The sequence below is a fragment of the Actinia tenebrosa genome, unplaced genomic scaffold (genome assembly GCF_029948245.1).
Source record: "Actinia tenebrosa isolate PJP-AT-01 unplaced genomic scaffold, QUT_ActTen_1.0 PGA_scaffold7__59_contigs__length_16204524, whole genome shotgun sequence".
NCBI classification, from domain to species: domain Eukaryota; kingdom Metazoa; phylum Cnidaria; class Anthozoa; order Actiniaria; family Actiniidae; genus Actinia; species Actinia tenebrosa.
In genome coordinates this window covers 11395203-11417842 of record NW_028292584.1, presented here as the reverse complement: position 1 = coordinate 11417842, position 22640 = coordinate 11395203, and the positions used below count along the sequence as shown (strand labels likewise).

General features: G+C 35.4%; 2 protein-coding genes and 1 long non-coding RNA gene across 6 annotated transcripts in view; 2 read left to right on the top strand and 1 right to left on the bottom strand.

The window, feature by feature from the left end:
• LOC116288558 (B-cell receptor CD22) overlaps nucleotides 1-2107 on the top strand; it is an 85322-nt gene extending 83215 nt beyond the window's left edge. For all 4 annotated transcript variants that reach the window (XM_089039612.1, XM_089039613.1, XM_089039610.1 and 1 more), the window contains one exon: nucleotides 850-2107. In XM_089039612.1, coding sequence (XP_088895738.1) covers nucleotides 850-942 — 93 coding nt within the window. In that variant the 3' untranslated portion in view covers nucleotides 943-2107. The remainder of the gene's footprint in view (nucleotides 1-849) is intronic.
• On the bottom strand, nucleotides 776-8098 carry LOC148905604 (uncharacterized). Its single transcript, XR_016121638.1, has 2 exons — nucleotides 7905-8098; nucleotides 776-1158 (listed from the first exon to the last, which is right to left on the bottom strand). It is a non-coding gene; the product is annotated as an uncharacterized LOC148905604 (long non-coding RNA).
• Nucleotides 8099-16588: 8490 nt separating this feature from the next.
• On the top strand, nucleotides 16589-22509 carry LOC148905603 (uncharacterized). Its single transcript, XM_089040230.1, has 5 exons — nucleotides 16589-16952; nucleotides 18591-18842; nucleotides 21002-21055; nucleotides 21911-22051; nucleotides 22381-22509. Exons 1-5 carry the CDS (start codon nucleotides 16589-16591, stop codon nucleotides 22428-22430), a joined length of 861 nt encoding a protein of 286 aa, XP_088896356.1. The 3' UTR covers nucleotides 22431-22509.
• The last annotated feature ends 131 nt before the right edge of the window (nucleotides 22510-22640 follow it).

The window sequence follows — 22640 nt, the reverse complement described above, 5'->3', positions numbered from 1 at the left end:
TATTACATTATTGTCAAAACATTAGAATATTTATGTTTTATATTTTATAATTATAAAATAATTTTTTTACTACTTTATTGAGTTAATTTTTAGTCTTGATTAATATCATTGTATGTCTTATGATTTTATTTTATTATTATACCTTAGGTGTCACCTATTTGTAGAGGGTTTTCCCTCAGCTAGTTATTTTCTTGACACGTTAATAAAGTATCTACCTATCTATCTATCTGCCTTCGAAATTTTGGACAGCTGGGTTCATTGTTCTTCGTTAATTGAGAGAACTGGCGTGTTCAGTATTTTATTATGATTCATTTGCCGAGAAGAGCCGAATAACTTGGAATTTATATATATAATAGTAGATGGCTTAAAGTGTTGAAGTTTGTTGTGAAGTTTATATTGTATTTATATTAAGTTTATATTATATTTATTTATAAACAGTAAATAAGTAATTCAACATGGCGACAAATAATTGCTCACTATCAATCACGTGACTTTCGTCGGAAATGAATGGGGGGTAATTGATGTTCAATTAGCAAATTTAAAGTCAAAACATGTCAACACAGTTCTAAAAGTAATAAATCTGAGTATTTCAGTTGAACGCCCCCCCCCCCCCCCCCCACCTCCCCCCTCCACGTCAAAACTCAATTACTACCGGAAGTGACGTCTATTGATAGTAACCTATTAGGGGGGCTAGAGCCCCCCAACCTTTCCTCTCCGGAGTCCCTGGAAAATGTGAGTAGTCTAAATAAAATTTCGGCTTATCCTGAGCAACACATAACACCCGAAATTGAAGGTTTATCATTCACTTGGTGAACAACGACATTTGCTTACATTTTTTTTTCACCTTAGGATAAATCGGCTGATGTAACACTAAATCCTCTGTATGATGACATACCAGCTGACTTGTCCAATCCAAAACATCCTTCAAGTTTGTTAATATAAAACATCAAGATCCAAAAACCTCTGATAACCAAAACAGTAACGAAGAAGAAGATGGAGTTGACAGCGTTGATCAGGGACATGTCAGGGAGGATCTTTGCTGCCTTGGCCGTACTGACATTTATGACAGTAATTGATTATGCAAATATTTGGGAATACGGTGACCCGGCAACTGAAATCCATTATAATTGGAAACCAAATTTCCTTCTTTCTTGTAGGCTAAAAATAAACAAGAAATGAAACATTTTTTTTAAAAAACTAGAAGTACAAATTCGTTTTTCAAAAATCAGTGCTGAAATGTGTGCTTTTAAATAAATAAAAAATCATATTCTTGATAACCAACCAGCTTGAATATCGCATCGGTTACAGTATATGAGTCGTTGAACACTTCAGTTTGAGGCATTACAAGAAAAACGTTTTGAGCCAATACCACATTAATTATCTTATAGTTCGAGTAAAGTTTTTTATGAATTGTGATTTTTTGATATTAGGTAAGCATATATTTCAAAAAAAGTTAGTCACCCGAAAAATATAGTTTTTCTGCCCAGAATGATAGGTAGAAAGAAACATCTATATGTTTCAACTGCTGTTATACAACTTGTCTTGATGATGGCCTAATTTTATATTATTTAATTAAAGTAACAGTCTCATCTAATGCAGGCATCCTCAAGCAATTAACTAATTACGCTTTTTTTAAAAATTATAAAGTATTAAAGAAAGAAAATTCACGCCTTATGTTTAACGTTTGAAGATTCCTGCAATCTCGTTTAATCTGTATTAGCTTTGTAGGTATTGGTGACAGCTGGCTTATCGAAATACGGTATATTTTTTTAAACAACTTAAAAGTTGCTAAAGAAACAAGTCATCTAATGACAATTTTATTGTAACTAGATTATTGATTTTATGGCAATGTATAGCTTTTTAATAGTATGTTCTAATATAGATGATAATATTATACATATATATATATATATATATATATATATATTAATAAATTATTAATTTTCTGTAAAAAAAAAAAAAAAAAAAAGAAAAAGAATTATCCACATCATCCAAATTTTTAACATATATTATGGCACACAGTTTGACAAATTGAGGCCGAAAAAACTTATAGCAAAAATATATCGCCTTTTATACTTTACTAATAATAAACTTTAATGATTCTCAATATTGCCTCTCCATTTATTGCTATTTTTTTATCATATAGTAGTATGACTACTGTCTATCAAAAATGGTCTTTTATTAGAAGTCCCCCCCCCCCCCCCCCACGACTAAGAATTGCTCAACCCCACCCCGCCCCCCCTTCTATCTCTTTATGTTAGGGTCAATATTAAAATGTCCACGTGGTCGTCCAAATTTTCAGTAATATATGAAAACAACTTACGTCGGTTGACCTATTCATTTTCAAGAAACGTCTAGCATAATTTTAATGAATGGTACTACGGTGTGTTGCTTGTGACCCACAGATGAAGGTAAAACTACAAGTGGAGTAAGACAAGGTAAGTATATTTTTTTCATTATATCAATCGCCTATACATTTTTTAGTCTTTTAGGAAGCAAAGAAATGACGGTATAGCGATAGTATCGGGGAGAGCTTAAAGACCCATTGCCACTTACCGTGATGCACCGCGGTCACAGATGAATTTCGTGGTCCATGAAATTCAAAGATTCATATTTTGAATAATAACGTCATATTAAATCCTTTTCCGACATAGCACTAAGGCACAATAATTGTTCTTTTACATTATTTTACGGCTATAGGGACTATTTAAGAGTTTATTCAAAATGTTGGAATTGTTTTTTTCAGTAGTGACACGATTTCAAAATATAAACAAATTGTGATGCATCACGGTAAGTGGCAATGGGTCTTTAAATACGAATGTGCGATTCTAAGCTATGAATATGTAACAAGAAAAAGGAAATAAAGTATATGACTGCCACAGATCTTTCTTGGTAAGGAAGTAAGTGCTTAGAATTCAAAACATTTCTAAAATAGTTGAAGCTATTAGATGGAATATTTAGTTACCATTCGAATATCGAAACCGGCCATAACTGTTAGAGCAAATATATTAGGCTTTAGCTCTCCAGCCCATGGTTTGTTATTGCTGTTCATTTGATCGAAGGGGAAAATGTCAACAACTTATCAACTGTGTTACAGCAGATCAACCATTTGCAGGACAATGATATGACATAGTTAGTAAGGAAATCATTTCTCAAATGTAAAAATATAAGATTAGGAAAGGAATAATTGTCAGTAAATCGAGAACCAAAATTCTTATTTTTATTATTTTTCATTTTTCAATGTCTCTAAATATTTTAAGTCTTTTAGAACACAATAATTAATTGAATTTATAATTCATAGTTGCGTCAAAAAGGTGTTGTTTTTGAAGCAAGGTGTAGGTAACGTATATACGTAGAACATGAGTATTAGTTGTTTGTGTAGGTTTATAGCTTGAAATTTATAAAAATGAAGCTACATTGAAATATCGCTATGTAATAATTTCCATACCGAAAACCGGTTCAGACAACTGATATAATGTATGCACAAGCATGCAAATCATGACGTTGACATGACATTGCTTTGCATAGCAGATCAGTGCTGTGCCCATCCGTTACGGTGGAACGGCTCTTGCAATGCTAACGTTCAACGTTAACAATCGGTTAGAGGACCTACCTACGCGCTCGTCACAAAAACAGAGAGCCTTCTTGATTAAGAATACTTTAAAGTGCCTATGACCCTTATTTTTTTACTTTTTTATTTCGAAATATAAGCTATTCTAAGAAACAATCCATAATGCCAAGGTAGTTAATACGATGGCCGAGGAGGGCCTTCCGATTTCTGATTTCTGATTTCTGATTTCTGATTTCTGATTTCTGATTTCTGATTTCTGATTTCTGATTTCTGATTTCTGATTTCTGATTTCTGATTTCTGATTTCTGATTTCTGATTTCTGATTTCTGATTTCTGATTTCTGATTTCTGATTTCTGATTTCTGATTTCTGATTTCTGATTTCTGATTTCTGATTTGATTTCTGATTTCTGATTTCTGATTTCTGATTTCTGATTTCTGATTTCTGATTTCTGATTTCTGATTTCTGATTTCTGATTTCTGATTTCTGATTTCTGATTTCTGATTTCTGATTTCTGATTTCTGATTTCTGATTTCTGATTTCTGATTTCTGATTTCTGATTTCTGATTTCTGATTCTGATTTCTGATTTCTGATTTCTGATTTCTGATTTCTGATTTCTGATTTCTGATTTCTGATTTCTGATTTCTGATTTCTGATTTCTGATTTCTGATTTCAGTGATTGGTTATGGATTGGTTATGGATTGGCTCGTGCTGAGCACGTGTTCTGCAACATCACACAATCAGCACGTGTGCGTTTTCGACGTTGTTTTTCGTGTTTTATTGATTACTATCAATCACGTGACTTTTTGGAGTTGACTGGGGGGCAAACAAGTGGTTGACAGGGGGGCAACTAGCGGATGCTAAGTCAAAACATGTGAAAGTAAATCCTCAAACTATTGTATTTGACTATTTAAGCGACTTCAAACCAGAAAATAAGAGATCAAAACAACCTCCAGGATTCTACAAGCCATCAAAAAAGAGCTATTACCGGAAGTGACGTCTATTGATAGCAATCTATTGTAAACTGTTATTTGTCTAGCCTGTATTTCACAATGAGGTGTGTGCAGCCGAGTTATAAAGCACTTGGGAAGTAGTAGGTTTTATCAAATCGGAATATGAACCTTGCGTGACGAAGATGGGATATAAAGACGGGGTTTAATAAAAAAATAAACTTTGAGCAAAGTACCAAAAGTTGCGCAGTAACGTGATTCATTTTATCTTGGTAATTAACCCCGGTGCCAACCTGATAGAAATGAAAATACTTAGGAAGCCGTTACAAAATCTACATAAAACTGTGACCCCAGCCTTCGACCTTGGCATTTTCTGCATGTATTATTATTATAGGTTTTCGTTTTAATACGCTTTTATAACGTGTTCGTAGGAGCTAGTTGCTCAAATTTCTTTGCCGTGTTCGTCTTTTTCTTTATGCATATATTTTCCAAATAAAAGTATTGCTTATTTCCAGAAAATACATGTTATAGTAGATCTATTTTACTTTTCTTGTTAGCGTCATATTCTGAAAGTAAAAAACCATAGAATAACAATCGATAATTTGCCAACATGGGCTTCTATTGTTCGATGTTCGATTAACATCGCTATCTGGTCCCTCACTATTAAACCTTTGTCCGAAAAGAAAAACGGTCGTTCATTTCGACTGTACATATGTACGTAATTGTGTGTTTTGTGTTGGTTTCCCGGGTATAATTTCGTATAGAAGACTCAATAATGGGCACAGCGTAACCAATATCTTTCTTGCTAGCTTCGTCCTATTGCATAGCTTGAAATCTTTTGTTGTTGTTGTGGCTATTGAATTACGCAAACTGTGTCCTCTTTACGAAGATAAAACCGATTTCCCATGTGATAATAAATCAGTAATATTCATAGCTGTCGTTTGCAAACTGAAAATTGTATTTGCATTGCCATCTAGTTTTGTAGATTAGTGTCCTTCTTACAAACTCACCAACTATTCTTGGACTGACTAGCATCAGTACAATGACTGTTAAAATGCAACCACCTCTGTCAAGCCTTGTTAACAAGATGTCTGGCACAGAGCGAACTATTTTAAAAGTGAACTGATTAACTCGTTGTGTCGATTGCTTTTTCTCTTACAAAACAACTATTGTGTATGAGAGTTATTGGAAATAGAAGACAAATAACGTACTTTTGCTGGGGTAAAGGGCAGAAAACGATACAGAAAGGGGTGGGTGGTGGTTATAAAATTATAACTGTTACTTTTCCTTCTGCAGTATTTATACTTTATTTCGTGGTAAAATATTATAGTGATTATGTTAAGGAAGAAAGGCGCTGAAATAAGAGACACGAAAACGTCCAACTTGTGGCGCAACATTGTTGCTGTGCAAGTTCGAAAACAATGTTGCTCGTATTACACCCTATCTATCCAACTTGTCACGCAACAAAATCTAATGTTGCAAGTTGGGAAAACGTTTTGTGAAAAGTAGAACGTAGATCAACTTCCTGCAGCAAATTTGCAATTTGTTGCTCGTTTTTCATCACTCGTCCAACTATTCAGGCAACACTTTATGTGCAGAAGCGGCCGCCATTTTGAATTATGTAGCTCGTAGCCAATTTAGCGTCCAGAATATCACCGTGATAGTCCCAACTTGTAACATTAGATTTTAATGCGTGACAAGTTGGATAGAGAGATTTATCCGTTTCTGCGGTCGCCACATGTGAATTGAGTGTGATTGATGTGTTGTTCTCCCCCATGCTACGAGGGTTTTCTCCGGATTCTCCGGTTTCTTCCCTCTGTAAAAATCAACATGTGAGTTGAGCGTTGTGTGCATAGAATATTGAATGTAGTGGTAAAGCGTGTGAGCAAAACGTGTCCCCAATTAATGCGAAATCGTTAGAACGACTAGACATATAAATAAAAGTAATTTATAGCAATACGGATCAAGTCGTTTACCACTCACTGATTTCCAGAGGCTAAAGTCGATAAGTGTTTTGATATATACCAAGGTAATTTCTGAAAAAAAACGTAGACGTAAGTAAAAAAAAAAAATTCAATTTCGGCGTTCGAATTCACTTTAATACCGCAGACATCTTTCAAACATATAAATACATAATTAGTCGTAATATAATACTCCTTTTTTGTGCTCTCTGTTGCTCAGGGATAACCACGATTTTGTGTATAATATTCATGTATTGAAGGGAACATCCTTGAATTTTAATATTGCTTGTATCGTTGAGAAGTTGTGCATTCTTTACTTTAACATTGGTATTTGTGAATAATCTGACGCTAAAAACAAAGAGGCAAAACCGGAGTGTAAGGAACACAGCAGTATAGTACGATTTCGAAAATGATATATTTGACTGCGTCTCTTTGATTGCTAGCATTGTATTATTTTACCCCCCCCCCCCCCCCCCCCACATAATTATTTCAATTCGCTATTATTTCAATCAATAAATCGTTTTCACGTCAAAAACAAACACTATTTAAATCGCAAATACTTATGTACATTTCCCGCGCGAAATTAGAGTAATTTAATCAAACGGTAAATCAGGGTTCTTTTCTTCATCATTTACAATTTATCAGCAGAAAAAAAAAGCGTTGCTTTTTTATATTGTTTTTCGTTGTGTTGACGGAAGAAACTCAATTAGCCCCCCCTAAACTCAAATAGCCCCCCCCCCCCCTAAAATTTTTCGCTGGATCCGCCCTTGATGACAACGGTACGTCGTTTATTCGTTATTTATGAATGATAATATGGAACACCACGAAAAAAACATCGCGAACTGCCGATTGTTTTCCGAAAATTATCGAATAAGAACAAAATTCTCTTTGTCTTCATCCAGTAGTTCTCGGAAGACATTTGTTATATTTCTGTGAGTAGAGTTTCTTGTTTAGTTGGTGTTTAAAATGGAACGAAAGATACGATAATACAATAACGTTCAACAACATTCAATTAAGTTGATTTGTTGGTTACGTTATGACTTCAAAACCTCGCAGCCATATTGAATTTCGAGGGTAATAATATTCTCATGGAAATAAACATGGCTGACGCGTGAGTAAGACGCGTTAACATCTGAGACCAGAATTGCAGTTTGTGTCTATATTTTTGAATTCTAAATCGAAAGTCGACTGAAAGCAGAAAAAATAAATAGACAGATTACATTATTGAAAACTCAATGTGGACCTATCAAAGTTCATCTGCAAGCCTGTTATGGTAAGAATCGAAATATCAACTGATTCTCATACCTGAGTTATATGTTCATGAAATCACCCGGAAATGTGTTCTTTTTAATGCTCTACAAAGACCATAGGTCGTGGTAATAACATCAAAGCGGTAATAAACATATATATAATACAAAATACCTTTAACGAACGTCGACTCCTTCGACTTATTATTAATGATTATTGCATAATTAGGCTTGCTTAAAACATTAATACAGTAGACTTGCCGACCTCTCTTGCCTCCCGAGGGGTTTATCGAGCGGAAATTTATCGAGCGCGGCCAACTTGCGACAAAGTCGCGAGAGGTCCGCCGCGCTCCAGTATAGATATACGCAGAGGGCTTTCGAAAGTATAAGAATATATTCAGAAGTCACGGTTTTTCATAACATGTCATAAGAGAATTCGAAAGCTCTATGGATTAAACGAAATATATAAATAAATATATATAATATATTTTCTTTGGCATTCAAGCACTGATTTGGCATTCAAGCACAAATTATTCTTGCGGTGTAACCATATGATTCAAACTTCCTCGCCATATATACATAGTAATGAAACAGCCGTTAGGTTGGTTGTTCTAGCAAGGGAAGATAATGAGGAAACATGGCGGTATGACAAAATATGCACCTCAACATTGCATAGTATTCAGATAAGAGTTGGTAGTGAAGTATATCCCTTCTAGCCCCAACGACACTTATTCCTCCATTCACCGTTTTCAAAGGTTTTCAAATTAAAGAAAGTACATAGCTACTTTTTCTATTTCAGTTTCTAGAAGCCACAAGTTATAGCGGTTAATCACTTTCACAAATTGGGGCTGTTTCTGTTGCTTCCTATAATCCGCTCAGGCTACTTTAAAAGCTTAAAATTTATAATCTGCTTATATACTCCAGCCTTACCACGATATACTACAATTCATCCTTGATAAGACGCAAATATAGATCCCACTGAAGATACTTCTACTTTTATCATTAAGTAAAACAAGCTGTTATGTCTTCATTGATTCGTAACTAGCTATGCGGTCAACTATACTTCCTCCTACAATCTTAGTAGATTTTCATTTATTGTTATTGTAAAACAAGATCGTCCAAACGCTTAAACTTGGTTTTCTTTATTATGTACAGGCTCAGAGCTGAACTACTTGTGACTCAATGTTATAAAGGTAGTAACGTTCATAGTGTATTTCCTATAAAAATGATTGGCGATTTTCGTTTTGAAACCTCTTAAAGCGGTAACAGACTAAAAAATGTTAAAAATAAAAAAATGCTTAAACGGAAAATTCATATCTGCATAATTTTTTGTTTGGCGATTTTTCCGCTGAAAAACAATGTTGCGATAACTTATAAGCCAGCCAGACATGGTCATGGGAGACAAGGGCATATTGATGAAACTTACCCTGCGATTCAGTTTTGTTTAAAGAAAATATTCATTTACTCACCGAAATAAGCTTTTACTAAGCTTTTATTAAGATATTACTATAAGCATTTCTTTATTTGGGTCTTTAAAAATAATCACTGATAGATTGTTCCTTGAAGACTGAGGCAACATTATTCTGTATGATAAAGCAACTTTCGCGTGCCTAACAGATATCACTATACACGGGATCCCTGTATCACGTGCCTCGATAGCCTCTTGAATAATGCTTACAAGACTCCTGGTTACTTTTGCACAACATTTGCATGTTGTACGTGACACAGGAAAAAAAGGAGGAACGCAACGCATCTTTAGACTGTTTTGCAACGACCGGCAACCAACTGATAGCTATTGTATGAACTAAGATCGGTCTACTCTTCCTTTAGTAAACGTTTTCGCTCGAAAGCGACAGCCTCCCGCAAGCGACTGCCTTCTTAACTCATGCATTAGAAAATAAAAGTATTATTTGGTGTCGAGCCTTATTTTAATTTTGTACTTTCGTGAGCATAAACAAAAACCGCTTGATAACGATATTCACAGGTTGCAGCTTTTGATTTAATAAATTTACCACTGACTAGTTCGAGAACTAACAGTTTGGATCGTTTCTGTAGAAAAAACAGGAAGGCATGAGCTTTATGTTACAGGTTAGAAAAGGTTTACGTTTTTTTTTTTTCTTTTTCGTGATTTTCTTTCTTTTTTTCTATTTCTCTTCTCATGATAAGAGATTATGCCTGTCAATTTCTTAACCTGAGGTAATTAAGACATCAAACCAGTTACACTTGAATCCCTTCCATTCCCGCTGAGAATCAATATGGTGGAAACATTGTTTTGCCTTGATTTAATTAGTATTCAATTTTAGAAAACGTCGAATAGCAAAATCATACGTATATGATGCTGTCAAACGCACCGTTAAAATTTCAATGGCTTGACTCTATAAATCGCCAAATATTTCCTGATACAAAAGGAACAGACGCGCTGCTTTTATTATACCCTTTTAGAAGATCCTTTCATGGGATTGAATGATAACATTGTACCCATAGTTCAAGGCCTAGGAAAACGTCGAGAAAAAGCTAGGACTCTTTTGGGGGCGTTCAATAAGGGACATAAAGGAATCCAACGGCATATTAACACATGTAGCGAAAAGAGGGGGGGGAAATAAGAAGAACTTAGAAGAAAAGGAAAAGAAACTTATAAATTTGGTGTCAATAATGTAACATTAATTTAGATGTTCTAGTTGCTTATCGATCAACCGCCTTGTAATTCTGTTATTAAGTTCCCCAACGATCTTTTGAGGAATTTGGTTCTCTACTGGAGGGGTGGGTTAGAGATCCTCATCCTTTTTTATCCGAGGAGGTATTGTCTTACCTTAACATTCTATGGATTTCCTGGAAAATAAATATCATATAATTCAATCTCATGTTGATATTGCTCCTACTCTTATCTATGTTTCTTCAACATCTGACCTCTAACAGTACTGATTTCCTGAAAAATAATTATCATATAATTCAACCCTCGGACGGACTGACGGAACGACGGACTGACGGAACGACGGACGGACGGACGGACGGACGGACGGACGGACGGACGGACGGACGGACGGACGGACGGACGGACGGACGGACGGACGGACGGACGGACGGACGGACGGACGGACGGACGGACGGACGGACGGACGGACGGACGGACGGACGGACGGACGGACTGAAAACAACTAATTGAAAATTAGAGATCTGACATGTAAAACCAAACGGAATTGTTTTAACCAGAAATTAGCAGGTGAAAAGCCTTTTTAATTATTTATTGAATATGGGATTTTGAATTTAACTGATGTCGAACAGAATGCGGAGAAACAATTTTCCTTTCTCCCAATCTAATTATTGGTCACAACTTTCTGTAAGTAGCTATATCAAGTTTAAATTCCCACGACCTTAAATTGTTTTTAAATTGCTTTTCCCCATTAGGTTATTGTATAAGATTTCCCTACATTTAAATGCTATTTTCAGGCACATATTTTTAAATAACACAATCAAATACTTTTGGATGCCAGCTAAAAATGAAGCGTTTTTTACCCATTCCTTTTGTCGTAGTTACAAAGAAAAATATGTTAAAATAAAAAGAACTGATTGGGATTGGACTAAGATTTCGGGATCCCTGCTGTTTAAAAAAATCTCAGAATAGGGGAATACTTGTGCTGGCTGTTGATATAAAAACATTAAACAGCGAAGGTAAACTATAAAAAGAACAAGTGTACCATTCCTTGTCAATACCTGAAAGTGTCAGTTGGAGTACCTGCTCATAGATTCAAATGTCAAAATTTTAATTTTTTTCTTCTTCTTCTTCTTGGTTTTCTAGAAACCCACAGCTACTTAAAACTTAAAAATGAATTATCATACCCAAAGCCCTATTCCTTTGCCTTCCGGCTCAGCAAAAGACCTTGGTTGGCTCTAGTCATGCGTCTTCCATAATGTAGGGTTATAAAGGATACGAAAAAACATTTCACCAAGTTTGAACTTTTTTACATCACAAGGAGTGGAACTCGTGCATGAATGTAGACATTTCCAAGGTCATTGCATTTCTAACCGCCCCCCCCCCCTCCCCCCACCTGGTCATTAGCATTAAAAGTTTTAAAATACTAGAGTACTGTTGGAGTAATTTCAGGTTCTGTACAGATCCTACAACTGGTTGCTTTTATTTGCCAATGTTCATCAAATGTTAAAGCAACACCTTAGCATTAGTAATATCAATGGTAGAAGTATCATTACAAAGATATTCAAATAAACCAGTTAAAGCTAGAGAAAACAATAATAAGATTACAGAAGAAGGCACTTGAAAGGGTGCTAGTGGATCCTCCTATGATCCTCCTCCCAAAAAATAGGTTTTAGCCTTTCTGTTCAAATTTAATCTCTGTTTCAGCCGCTTTCTGCAAAAAATTCACTACAATTAGGCAAAAAGTTCGCTAAAATTATGTAAAAATTAAACCTTTATCATCGTGAAATCACACTTGGGCACAACCACAAACCATCCCTAACATGGAATACAACATGGTTACTATGAGGTGTACTGACACCGAGGGTGGTGTCCGCCAGGCTCGAACTTCAATTTTGTGAAACACAACATATCAATTAAAATCCATAAATTCCTGTAATTGTTTTCCTGAGACCTGCGGTATTTCCAACATGCCGTTTTGGTTTTCTTGGTTTTCTAGAAAATAAAAAAACTAACAAACGAACAAAAAACAACAACAACAACAACAACATCAGCAGCTAAGAATGAAACATATTCTTTTCCAATAATCTTAGTCAAGAGTTCTCAGCTAAGGAAAATACATTTGTTAGGGCTGGAAATCAATCTCCCAGAATCTAGATAGGGGAAATTCAAGGGATGGATTTAAAGGCTATGAAATGCTTTTCTGTCATTTGTAATAATAACACTGAAACTCGCAATAGCCCACCTCCGAGATATGCTTCGATTGTCACGCACAAAGGTTGCAGTATGAGGCTACGTGCTAAATTAAATTAATTCTTACCGCCTGTCACGAGTGACTGAGCATTTAGCACGTAGCCTCATACTGAAACCTTTGTGCGTGACAAGCAAAGCATATCTCGGAAGTAGTCTATTGCAAAGTGCAACTATGATTTAATGTTGTTTTTTTTTTTAATCCATGCGTGGAAATAAAGAACTTGAGCTTAAAGTGTTTTACAAGCCATGATTGAAAATGAATGTCATTTGAAACTACTTTATTTTATTTTGAAAATATATACTGGATTGCATCTATTTTTTTTTCGTGTATAATGCACCGTTTTACCAATACAGCGGCCATCTTGAATTTTACTGTTCAACTAGGACATTATGGGATGCCGAGGGGGCAACTGTTGGAAAATTGATAAGCTGCACAGCTGTCAGGGTGTGTTTTATATAACTTTGCACGTGATGACGGATATGATCTACTTTGGTGATGATGTTTTGTTAATGAGATGATAATCATGGTAGTGATGATGATGAATCGATGCTTTATCAGCATTAATAGTGTATTTGATCTTTTTTACCAATAGATTAAAGAGGATGAGCTGTTGTTTGATGAGATTCCGCCTTATTTTTCATTTGATCAGCATTCAATTTTATATTAACTTGTCAGGTACAAGTAAGAAACAATCAGATAAGTTTAAGTTATATAGAGATTACTTCATAGAAAGTGCGGCGTACGCGGTTATATTCACAAGTTGTTTGTGTACAAACATGAACGAGCGAGGTATGAGCGAGTAAGTGCTTTTACACAAACAACTGAGTAAATATAATCCCTTACAAAGCACTTTCTATGATGTTTTCTCTTTATTATATATGTTACTAGAATTCACATATAAACGCTTGGTAATCTTTCTTCCTCAAGCATCGGTCAAAGCTTGACTGACATAAATGACCTAAAAGTCGGCGGTTGGTATTCATCTCTGTACGTCTTTCTTTCTGATTCAAACGAGTAAGGCATTTGCAGAAAGCAGCACGTTCGAGTCTCTTGCCTCTATTTCCTCACGTTTTGATCCACATTTTGATCTTCGGGTATTTAGTCAACAAAGACAGGTCTCTTTTATTCTCACTTAATGTGTTTTGTTTTTTTTGTTTTTTTTCTGGTTTTTATATTTATATTTTTTGGTTTTTTGTTTTTTTGTTTTTTTGGTTTTTTGTTTTTTTTGTTTTTTTTGTTTTTTGTTTTTTGTTTTTTTTATTTTTTTTTGTTTTTTGTTTTCTTGTTTTCTCGGTTCTGTATAAATTCTATTATTCGACATTGAAGCGGAACAAAACGACTCACCATTTTGTTGACTACAAAGCTAAAAAAAACCTTTGGCAGGAAGCCTTTCAATTGTAACTATTTTTCGTTTTCTGAATGGTTGGTTTAGTCAATTCTCAATTCTGATTGGTGATATTTTTCAATGCGAAAAATGCTGTGCACGACGCTGATTGGTCATATTTTGCATTTTTCACACGTGAAACATAATAAGCATAGAGATTTTTATAACACAGTTTTGCTGTATGAAATTCTAGTAATATATGTAATGAATATTTTTATGAAATATTTGATATATTACGCGTGTGATGATTGGTTGAAAACCGTGTTTATATCAGAGGACAATATTAAAAAAAAGAAAAAAAGAAAAAAGAAAAAAGAAAACGGCTGCTTATGTCTCTGTACTGCTGTGATATAAACACTCTCGGAGCTGTAGAGCATTTGACAACTAAAAGAAACGCTCGCGTTTCTAAGCTTTCTTCTTTCATGTTCTCGTGTGTTGAACTTCTTCACATTTCTATTTATTTCATTTTGTTTAATTTTGTCACACTATGACCTATGACACAAAGTTACCTTGGTTAATTTCTTTATTAAATCTAGCTCGCAAGCAAAACTAACAGTTAGAAACGGCAATAAATATGACCATGTAAGTTCCAGTAGTAGAGACAGACATTAATAAAAATGTCCACAATAATAGAGTGGGATAAGAAAAAATATTTCAATCAGGATTTGTCTGGAAAAATTGATTGACGGGCAAATTTCTTTATTGTTTAATTCCAGATGGAATCTTATGGGTGGTCAAACCCGATGAGTTCACTTACGGACAACAAGGGACTAACATCAGCATTCGATGGAAATATGAATTGAAAGTAAGGGAGAAGTTCGATACTTCTATGCTAGATTATAAAAGCCATGATATAACTACAACGCTAGCGTCAAAAAGCTCAAACGAAAACAGTCATGAGAAATATTCGCAAAACCAGATTAATTTGTCATTCGCTATCTCTGGAACTGAAGATGTAAGTTTAACCATACAATAATGCCAACAAGGTACTTAACAATGGCAAGTTCTGTTTTGAAGTCCACTACAAAATGATTGCGAGAAAAAAAAGGGAGAAGATTGTACTACACTTTTTGTATACGGTAAGTCATAGTTTTCTTTATACCATGGGTTAAAACATCTCGCTTTTTCATTTAATAGGGACGATCCCGACACGTGATTTATAAAATAAAACTTCAAGCGGCTTATCGCTTTCTAATTGTCTCAGCCCGCTCACAGTTCCCAACGCCATCTTTAAAGGTAGCAATATATGTATATATATATACAGCCATTTGCAAAAATTATGGCCGTTTCAAATATACATACAGGTATATCAAAAGTATATCAGAAACGGCGAGAAATTTTTTTGATATTTTTTTCGGAAAGCCAAAGTGATGGACAACTCGAAATGAATATCAGGGATGATATCCAATAATTTTTGATATGCTTTTGATATACTTGTACATATATGTGGAAGCGGCCATAATTTTTGCAAATGGCTGTATATATATATATATATATAGACATATATATATATATACATACTTAACTTATTTTCGTAGAATAGTTTTCTAGAGTGCTCAACATTAAAGGAGCAGTAAATATAGTTTAAACTAAATCAAGACTTTTGGAATTGATTTATTGTTTAATGCAACAAATCTGTTTCGTATGGTCGCAATGACCACACTCATCAGGCAAGTTACAATGAATGACCGTTGGTGTAATCCGCTGGCATTTAAAGTGAAAACGGTTGTAAAGTGACAGTTCGGTTTTATATTACATAGGGATGTAGAATTTCTTGAGTATATATCTATTTCTGTGAGGACATGGGGTTGCTAATTCATTGCGCTTATTCAAGGTACCTAGATTCTTTTTACAAATGATTATAAATTTCTCGTTAAGACATAAATTTCATTTTTTGTTGTGATTATTATATGGCTGACTTTTCTTGATTATTTTCCATTTGATATCATGTGTTTCGTTATTGTCTTTTAGGTTCCATATACGCTTTGATAGTTCTGTTTCGTTTCTTTTTTTGTCGTGTCGGAAGGAGGCTGTGTGGTTTCTGTAACGTTCTTTAAAGTTAGTTGCTAGTCCAACGTATGATTGAGTCGATGTAATTCGTTGTGACTGTTGCTTGGTAAATTACATTTGGTTGTAGGCATTTTTCTTGTAGTGGGCATTCAGCTTTCTTTCTGCAGTTGCATTGTTTTTCAGGTTTTTGTGGTGGGGCTGTTTTACTTTCTGAGAGTACCTTTTTGATATAGAAGGCGATGATGTTATTTATGTTAGGCATGCACGATTAGCTTAGTTTGAGGGTGTTTTTGTTGAAGATCTTGTGTAGAGGGTAGATAGATAGCACTTAATGAAAGCGGATATAACCACAAACTAAAATTCAACCCACCAAGTAAAGTGCCGGCTCAGACGAACAAAAGTCGCAAGAGGAACATTATTTGGTATAACCCTCCATGGAACGCTAACGTTAAAACCAACCTTGGAAGAAAGTTCCTGAACGCCATTAATAAATGTTTCCACAAAGACCACCCTCTACACAAGATCTTCAACAAAAACACCCTCAAACTAAGCTACTCGTGCATGCCTAACATAAAGAACATCATCGCCTCTCATAACAAAAAGGTACTCTCAGAAAGTAAAACAGCCCCACCACAAAAACCTGAAAAACAATGCAACTGCAGAAAGAAAGCTGAATGCCCACTACAAGAAAACTGCCTACAACCAAATGTAATTTACCAAGCAACAGTCACAACGAATACATCGACTCAATCATACGTTGGACTAGCAACTAACTTTAAAGAACGTTACAGAAACCACACAGCCTCTTTCCGACACGACAAAAAAAGAAACGAAACAGAACTATCAAAGCACATATGGAACCTAAAAGACAATAACGAAACACATGATATCAAATGGAAAATAATCAAGAAAAGTCAGCCATATAGTAATCACAACAAAAAATGAAATTTATGTCTTAACGAGAAATTTATAATCATTTGTAAAAAGAATCTAGGTACCTTGAATAAGCGCAATGAATTAGCAACCCCATGTCCTCACAGAAATAGATATATACTCAAGAAATTCTACATCCCTATGTAATATAAAACCGAACTGTCACTTTACAACCGTTTTCACTTTAAATGCCAGCGGATTACACCAACGGTCATTCATTGTAACTTGCCTGATGAGTGTGGTCATTGCTACCATACGAAACAGATTTGTTGCATTAAACAATGAATCAATTCCAAAAGTCTTGATTTAGTTTAAACTATATATATATAGTTCCGGCATGAAGATACAAGTTCGTTTCGCTTATTTAATGATGAGAGTTCCGGTCGATAGATTATTAGAAACTTTTCTTTAAGACAAAGGTTACATCTTTTGCTGTAGCTGTTGTAGGCGGAGCTTGAAGATAGGACGTGCCATAAAGTGGAGAAGCTGATATTACTGTTCTTGAGAGTCCAGATGTATTTGCTGAGTTCAGTCGAGTTTTTATGTTGTTCGTGGCGGAATGAGGCGGTGTGGTTTCTGTATCTTGTTTTGAAGTCGTTTTCTGTGAGTCCTATGTATGTTGCGGTAGTGTTGTTTTCCTTTCTTGTGACGGTGGCTTGGTATACAACTGATGATTGGAGGCAGTTTCCATTAAGGGGGCAATTGTTCTTTTGTCGGTAGTTGCATGTTTTCTTGTCCTTTGTGTTGTTTGCGGTGTCGTTGTCGTCTCTCGGTGGATGTAACAATAAATTTATAATAATAAATAATAAATTTTCTTGAACACTTTAATGTTTTGATTGTAACGATTGGAATCAAAATAACTCAGGCTCCTTTTAAAGGCGTGGAAAGTGGTTGTCTCTGATTGTATAATTTTGTTATCGCTCGTTCAGTTTGGGATGAGCTCGGCCGTTGTAAGTTTGATTGAAGGAAGTCAAAATGCCAGATATATAGAGTCAGTAGGTTGCAAAATTATGTTCTGTAAATAAAGCGGCTATTTGTCTAAGTTGCATTTTGCTTCGTCTGGTATAGTTTGGGTTGGTGTAACACTTCAGTGGGAAATCTCGGTAAGACCTTTGCAATGCGTTTTTTTAGCTTCTAATAACTGTTTTTCCTTTCATGTGTTGTCAATTCCAGCGTGCTATATATAATGACCTAAAAAATGAGTGTTTAGTGACGCTATTTTACTTAAAAAACCACTACGCATTGCAAAGTGTTTCTTAAGATTTCTCAATTGTCACACCAACCCTAACTGCACACAACAAAACAACCATGCTTTTTTATATTTATGACAATCTCTTGTGTCGTCGATCCCCACGTAATAAAGGACTAGCTTGAGTTTTTCCTCAGACATAGTAATACTATGACCGATTCTATTATAACAAAGTAAGATAGACTAAACTATTATGGACCATTTTTGATGCATAGAAAAATCATTCAACTGAGGGTGCAAGGTTCAAATTTCTAATTTCAATAATTCTTCGAAACTACAGTGAAGCCTCGAATGAGTGCTTTGTGCCTGACCAGTAGTGATCAGGTGTATGGAGAATGATGAATGTTTACCTCATTGTATTGCATTTATGTGTATTTCCAGATTTACCTCGTATTAGCTATCTGACCTCGCAACATTTTGGCAAACAAGGAGATTCCATAACATTAAGATGTATTGCTTCTGGATATCCAGCACCTCGTGTTACATGGATACGCAAGGATACGAACAGAACAATAGCTAATTCCAGTGTGACGTCGTTCAACATCACTGGTAAAGAATCAGGAGGAAAGTACTGCTGTCACGTGTCAAACGGTTTTGGGGAGAAGACTAATTGTACGTCTGTCAAAGTAACAGGTATGCGACTTTATAGCGAAATACATCGTGTCATTGTAAAGGGAGGAAGAGAGGGATTTATTGGGTATCATCTTCTATATTTTGGACAATTAACAAAAAATAAAAATTAAAAAAAACAATAATAATAATAAATAAAAAATGGAAATGAAGTTAACTAACTGGCCAACGAATGAAAACAAACCGCTTTTGAAATGTCTTTTTTAACCTTAAGTGAATTATACACGATAAATTTATTATTTGCAGAAGAAAACGCTGCAGGTATCCTTTTTATGCAGCCTTGCACGCTATCGATGATTGGCTGATTGCTTTCAGCCAATCACATGCGGCTGTCTAATGAGCAGGTAGACAAAGGCATCAGTTTAGTAAACAGGGAGGAAGGTAGTGTAAACAGAAGAGACCTGTATGTACCTTCTGCTATTTAGATCAACATTTTTATATAAGGCTTACTTGCTTAGCATGGCAGATGGTTGAACACTCGAATGGTCTTAGCGTCGAGACCTGAGAACTTGTTTTCGATATCTTGTGACTTGTGCTATCTTGTCATAATTACTATGCAGAATATCAACCAATAAATACAAAGCTGACATCGGATATGAAATTTGCAACAGCAAATAAAACATTTGAAGTATTCTGTAATGTAGATGCATCTCTGCCAGCCTATTACTCCATTGCACAAGGAAATACAACAATGGTAAATTCCTTTGATGGTAATGTCACAATTACTACACCAAATAATGGGACGTATCTTACTATCGGCTGTATTGCAAAGAACAAATATGGACAAGGAGAAGAATTATACCTCAAAATACCGATCTATCGTAAGTTAAATCCTAAATAAAAAAGTTCAAAATGGTTAGTAATGTTATTAATTAATAACCATTACTTTTCATGCTGTAACTTTATTTTTATTTAGGATCATTAATTTTTTATTATTTATTAGTTATTCATGCAATAGATTTCACTCTAATGAATTGAAAAGTAGAAAAATTGCAGTATTTCAATGTAACTTATACCTAAATATATAGACTTATGACTAATAATATCTATAAATACGCTATTCACAGAACCACCAACTATAGTAGATCATCCAGACAATCGAATTACAATGAGGAACGATAGCATTTCACTGCAATGCAAAGCCACAGGGGCCCCAAGACCAAATATTACTTGGTATGACAAATTAAAAAATACAACCGTTGAAGCGGGAAATGGAACGTTACTTGTACAAAATGAAGACTGTAAGAATAGTACATCACAGTACTACTGTGTGGCATCGAATGTTGTTGCAGACGTCAAAAGTCCTTCAATAACAGTAGAAGGTATGTTTTTACCAGAACGTTTTCTGCTTGCCTGCTTGCCTGCTTGCCTGCTTGCCTGCTTGCCTGCTTGCCTGCTTGCCTGCTTGCCTGCTTGCCTGCTTGCCTGCTTGCCTGCTTGCCTGCTTGCCTGCTTGCCTGCTTGCCTGCTTGCCTGCTTGCCTGCTTGCCTGCTTGCCTGCTTGCCTGCTTGCCTGCTTGCCTGCTTGCCTGCTTGCCTGCTTGCCTGCTTGCCTGCTTGCCTGCTTGCCTGCTTGCCTGCTTGCCTGCTTGCCTGCTTGCCTGCTTGCTGCTTGCCTTGCCTGCTTGCCTGCTTGCCTGCTTGCCTGCTTGCCTGCTTGCCTGCTTGCCTTGCCTGCTTGCCTTGCCTGCTTGCCTGCTTGCCTGCTTGCCTGCTTGCCTGCTTGCCTGCTTGCCTGCTTGCCTGCTTGCCTGCTTGCCTGCTTGCCTGCTTGCCTGCTTGCCTGCTTGCCTGCGTCAGGACAAAAAAATGCCCTTTTGGATTTGTGTCTCAGCTAAAGAATTACTGTAGTAAAGGTTCTAAAAATTAACACTGGAACATAGGGAATCGAAAGTATTTTAAAACGACGAGTCTGCTAATTTACTAGTATGATTATGGAATTTTATCCCATGGCAAACTGATTCAGAGATATGTGGTCGCTATAATTGTTTACCTGTTGGTTTATTGATTTCAACAATTTTCTAGATTGCTTGATTTCGTATTTATTTATCTAATGGTTGGTTAGCGTTTCAAGAGCTGTCAGGGAGTTATGGATTGCGTTTATTTTTATTTATTTTTATTTTTATTTTTGTTGTTGTCATATTGATTATTTCTATTTTTAGCTTTTCAACGCAAATCCGTTTCATTTTGCAAAGAGAAAGGAAACAAAAATAATGGTATGTTTACTATATGAGCATCATTTTTTTAAATCTGTTATTATGGATTACATGAGTATTGAGCGACTGATGGATAGAAGGATGGATGGATTGTATAATGTTGCTCATTTCACAAAAGAAAATCTTAGCACAAGCATCAGCATAGTCGACCATTTCAGTATGAAATCTAATAGCTTTCTTGAACTTATTTATTGTATCTATACAGAAAGATTTATTATTATATTATTATTTAGCTGGTCAGAGTAGTTGCCTTTTGTTACACGTGGTGGAGTGGAAAAGATTTTTGAAAACAAAGGGATACTTATAAAATGGGTCTCTTGCAGCACACAAAGCAACAGATTCCCAATTCCCAGGAGATTAAAGTTATTTTGTTTTGTCCTCCAAATTAAGATCCTTTGATGTCACATGCAAAGGATCTATTGCAAGCGAGTAGCTAGAATGCAACAAGATCAACACGTGATCCTACCCAAGAATCGTAACCAAGAAACAAGCGCTTGTATCAAATGTCCCGGAAGAAAGGCAATATATTCAAGAAGGGTTAGACAAGCGTGGTTTGGTTCGGTGTTGACAACTAAAGCTATATAAACATATAACTATAACTATAAGCTATATAATATTATTGTCTTGTATCAATGTGAGAAGGGGGTGGGGGGGATCACAGAAAGATGAGACACTAGCTACACATATTGAGGGATCATAAACAAGATAGTGCCAGCTTCTCGGGGTATCGACAACGCAGAACAAAATATCTTAACTTGGCTTTCTTTAATTATAAATTAATTATATTATTTTAGTATCAAGTATATGACTTATAAGTACATGAATACATATGATTGTGCTTCTTTGATATTTCAGACGAATCCATTCTTCAATCTGGTCCTAATTGGCTACTCATAATCATAGTGGTCGCTTGCTCTCTGGTTACGGTTGGGTTAATACTGGCTTTTATTCTCTACTTAAGAAAATGGAAGCAGTCAATACGTGACATCGACAAGGGTAAGTGAGAAGATAAATATAGTAAACGTTACAAGAGTTGAAGCCAAATAATAACGTTAGTTCCCGCGTAAGCCTTAGACACAGGTGCTGTGACCTTTTGCGAATTAGCTTGCATTGAGTGACCCAAAACAATAGTATTAAAATAGGGTTGGTTACATGCTTCAAGAGCTACTGCTCTTTTAGAAGCGCATGCTCAAAGGGTCAAAATGTGGGACCATGGTTGTAAAAATTGCTATATTAAGGAATATTTGATTTAGATCCAGCAACAGTCAACATTATAAGTTAATTGGCTTCTTTTTTTTTTTTTTTTTTTTTTTACCTGAATCTAGGTGCACTTTTTAATCCTGTGGTTCGTTTTAACACGACTGCTCGTTTATAAGGGGTAACTAAAGGGAATGTAACACATGTGTAAGTGAAAATAATCTATTTTCATACCATAACTGTAATTTTCCCTTTTGCTTCCAGGTACACAGTCTATACACCCGTTTTCTTAAGTTTTGACAAGTTCTACTTTTTATAAGTATATGACGTTGTGTAGTAGGATTCTTCTCCCTTGTTTGATTAATCGATTACTAAGGCTTCACTTAGA

Coding starts and splice junctions, on each gene's coding strand:
- LOC148905603 (XM_089040230.1), top strand. CDS start 16,589: ATGCCTAACATAAAGAACATCATCGCCTCTCATAACAAAAAGGTACTC. Junction 16,953..18,590: donor CAAGAAAAGTCAGCCATATA/GTAATCACAACA, acceptor GTGTATTTCCAG/ATTTACCTCGTATTAGCTAT. Junction 22,052..22,380: donor AATACGTGACATCGACAAGG/GTAAGTGAGAAG, acceptor ACCTGAATCTAG/GTGCACTTTTTAATCCTGTG.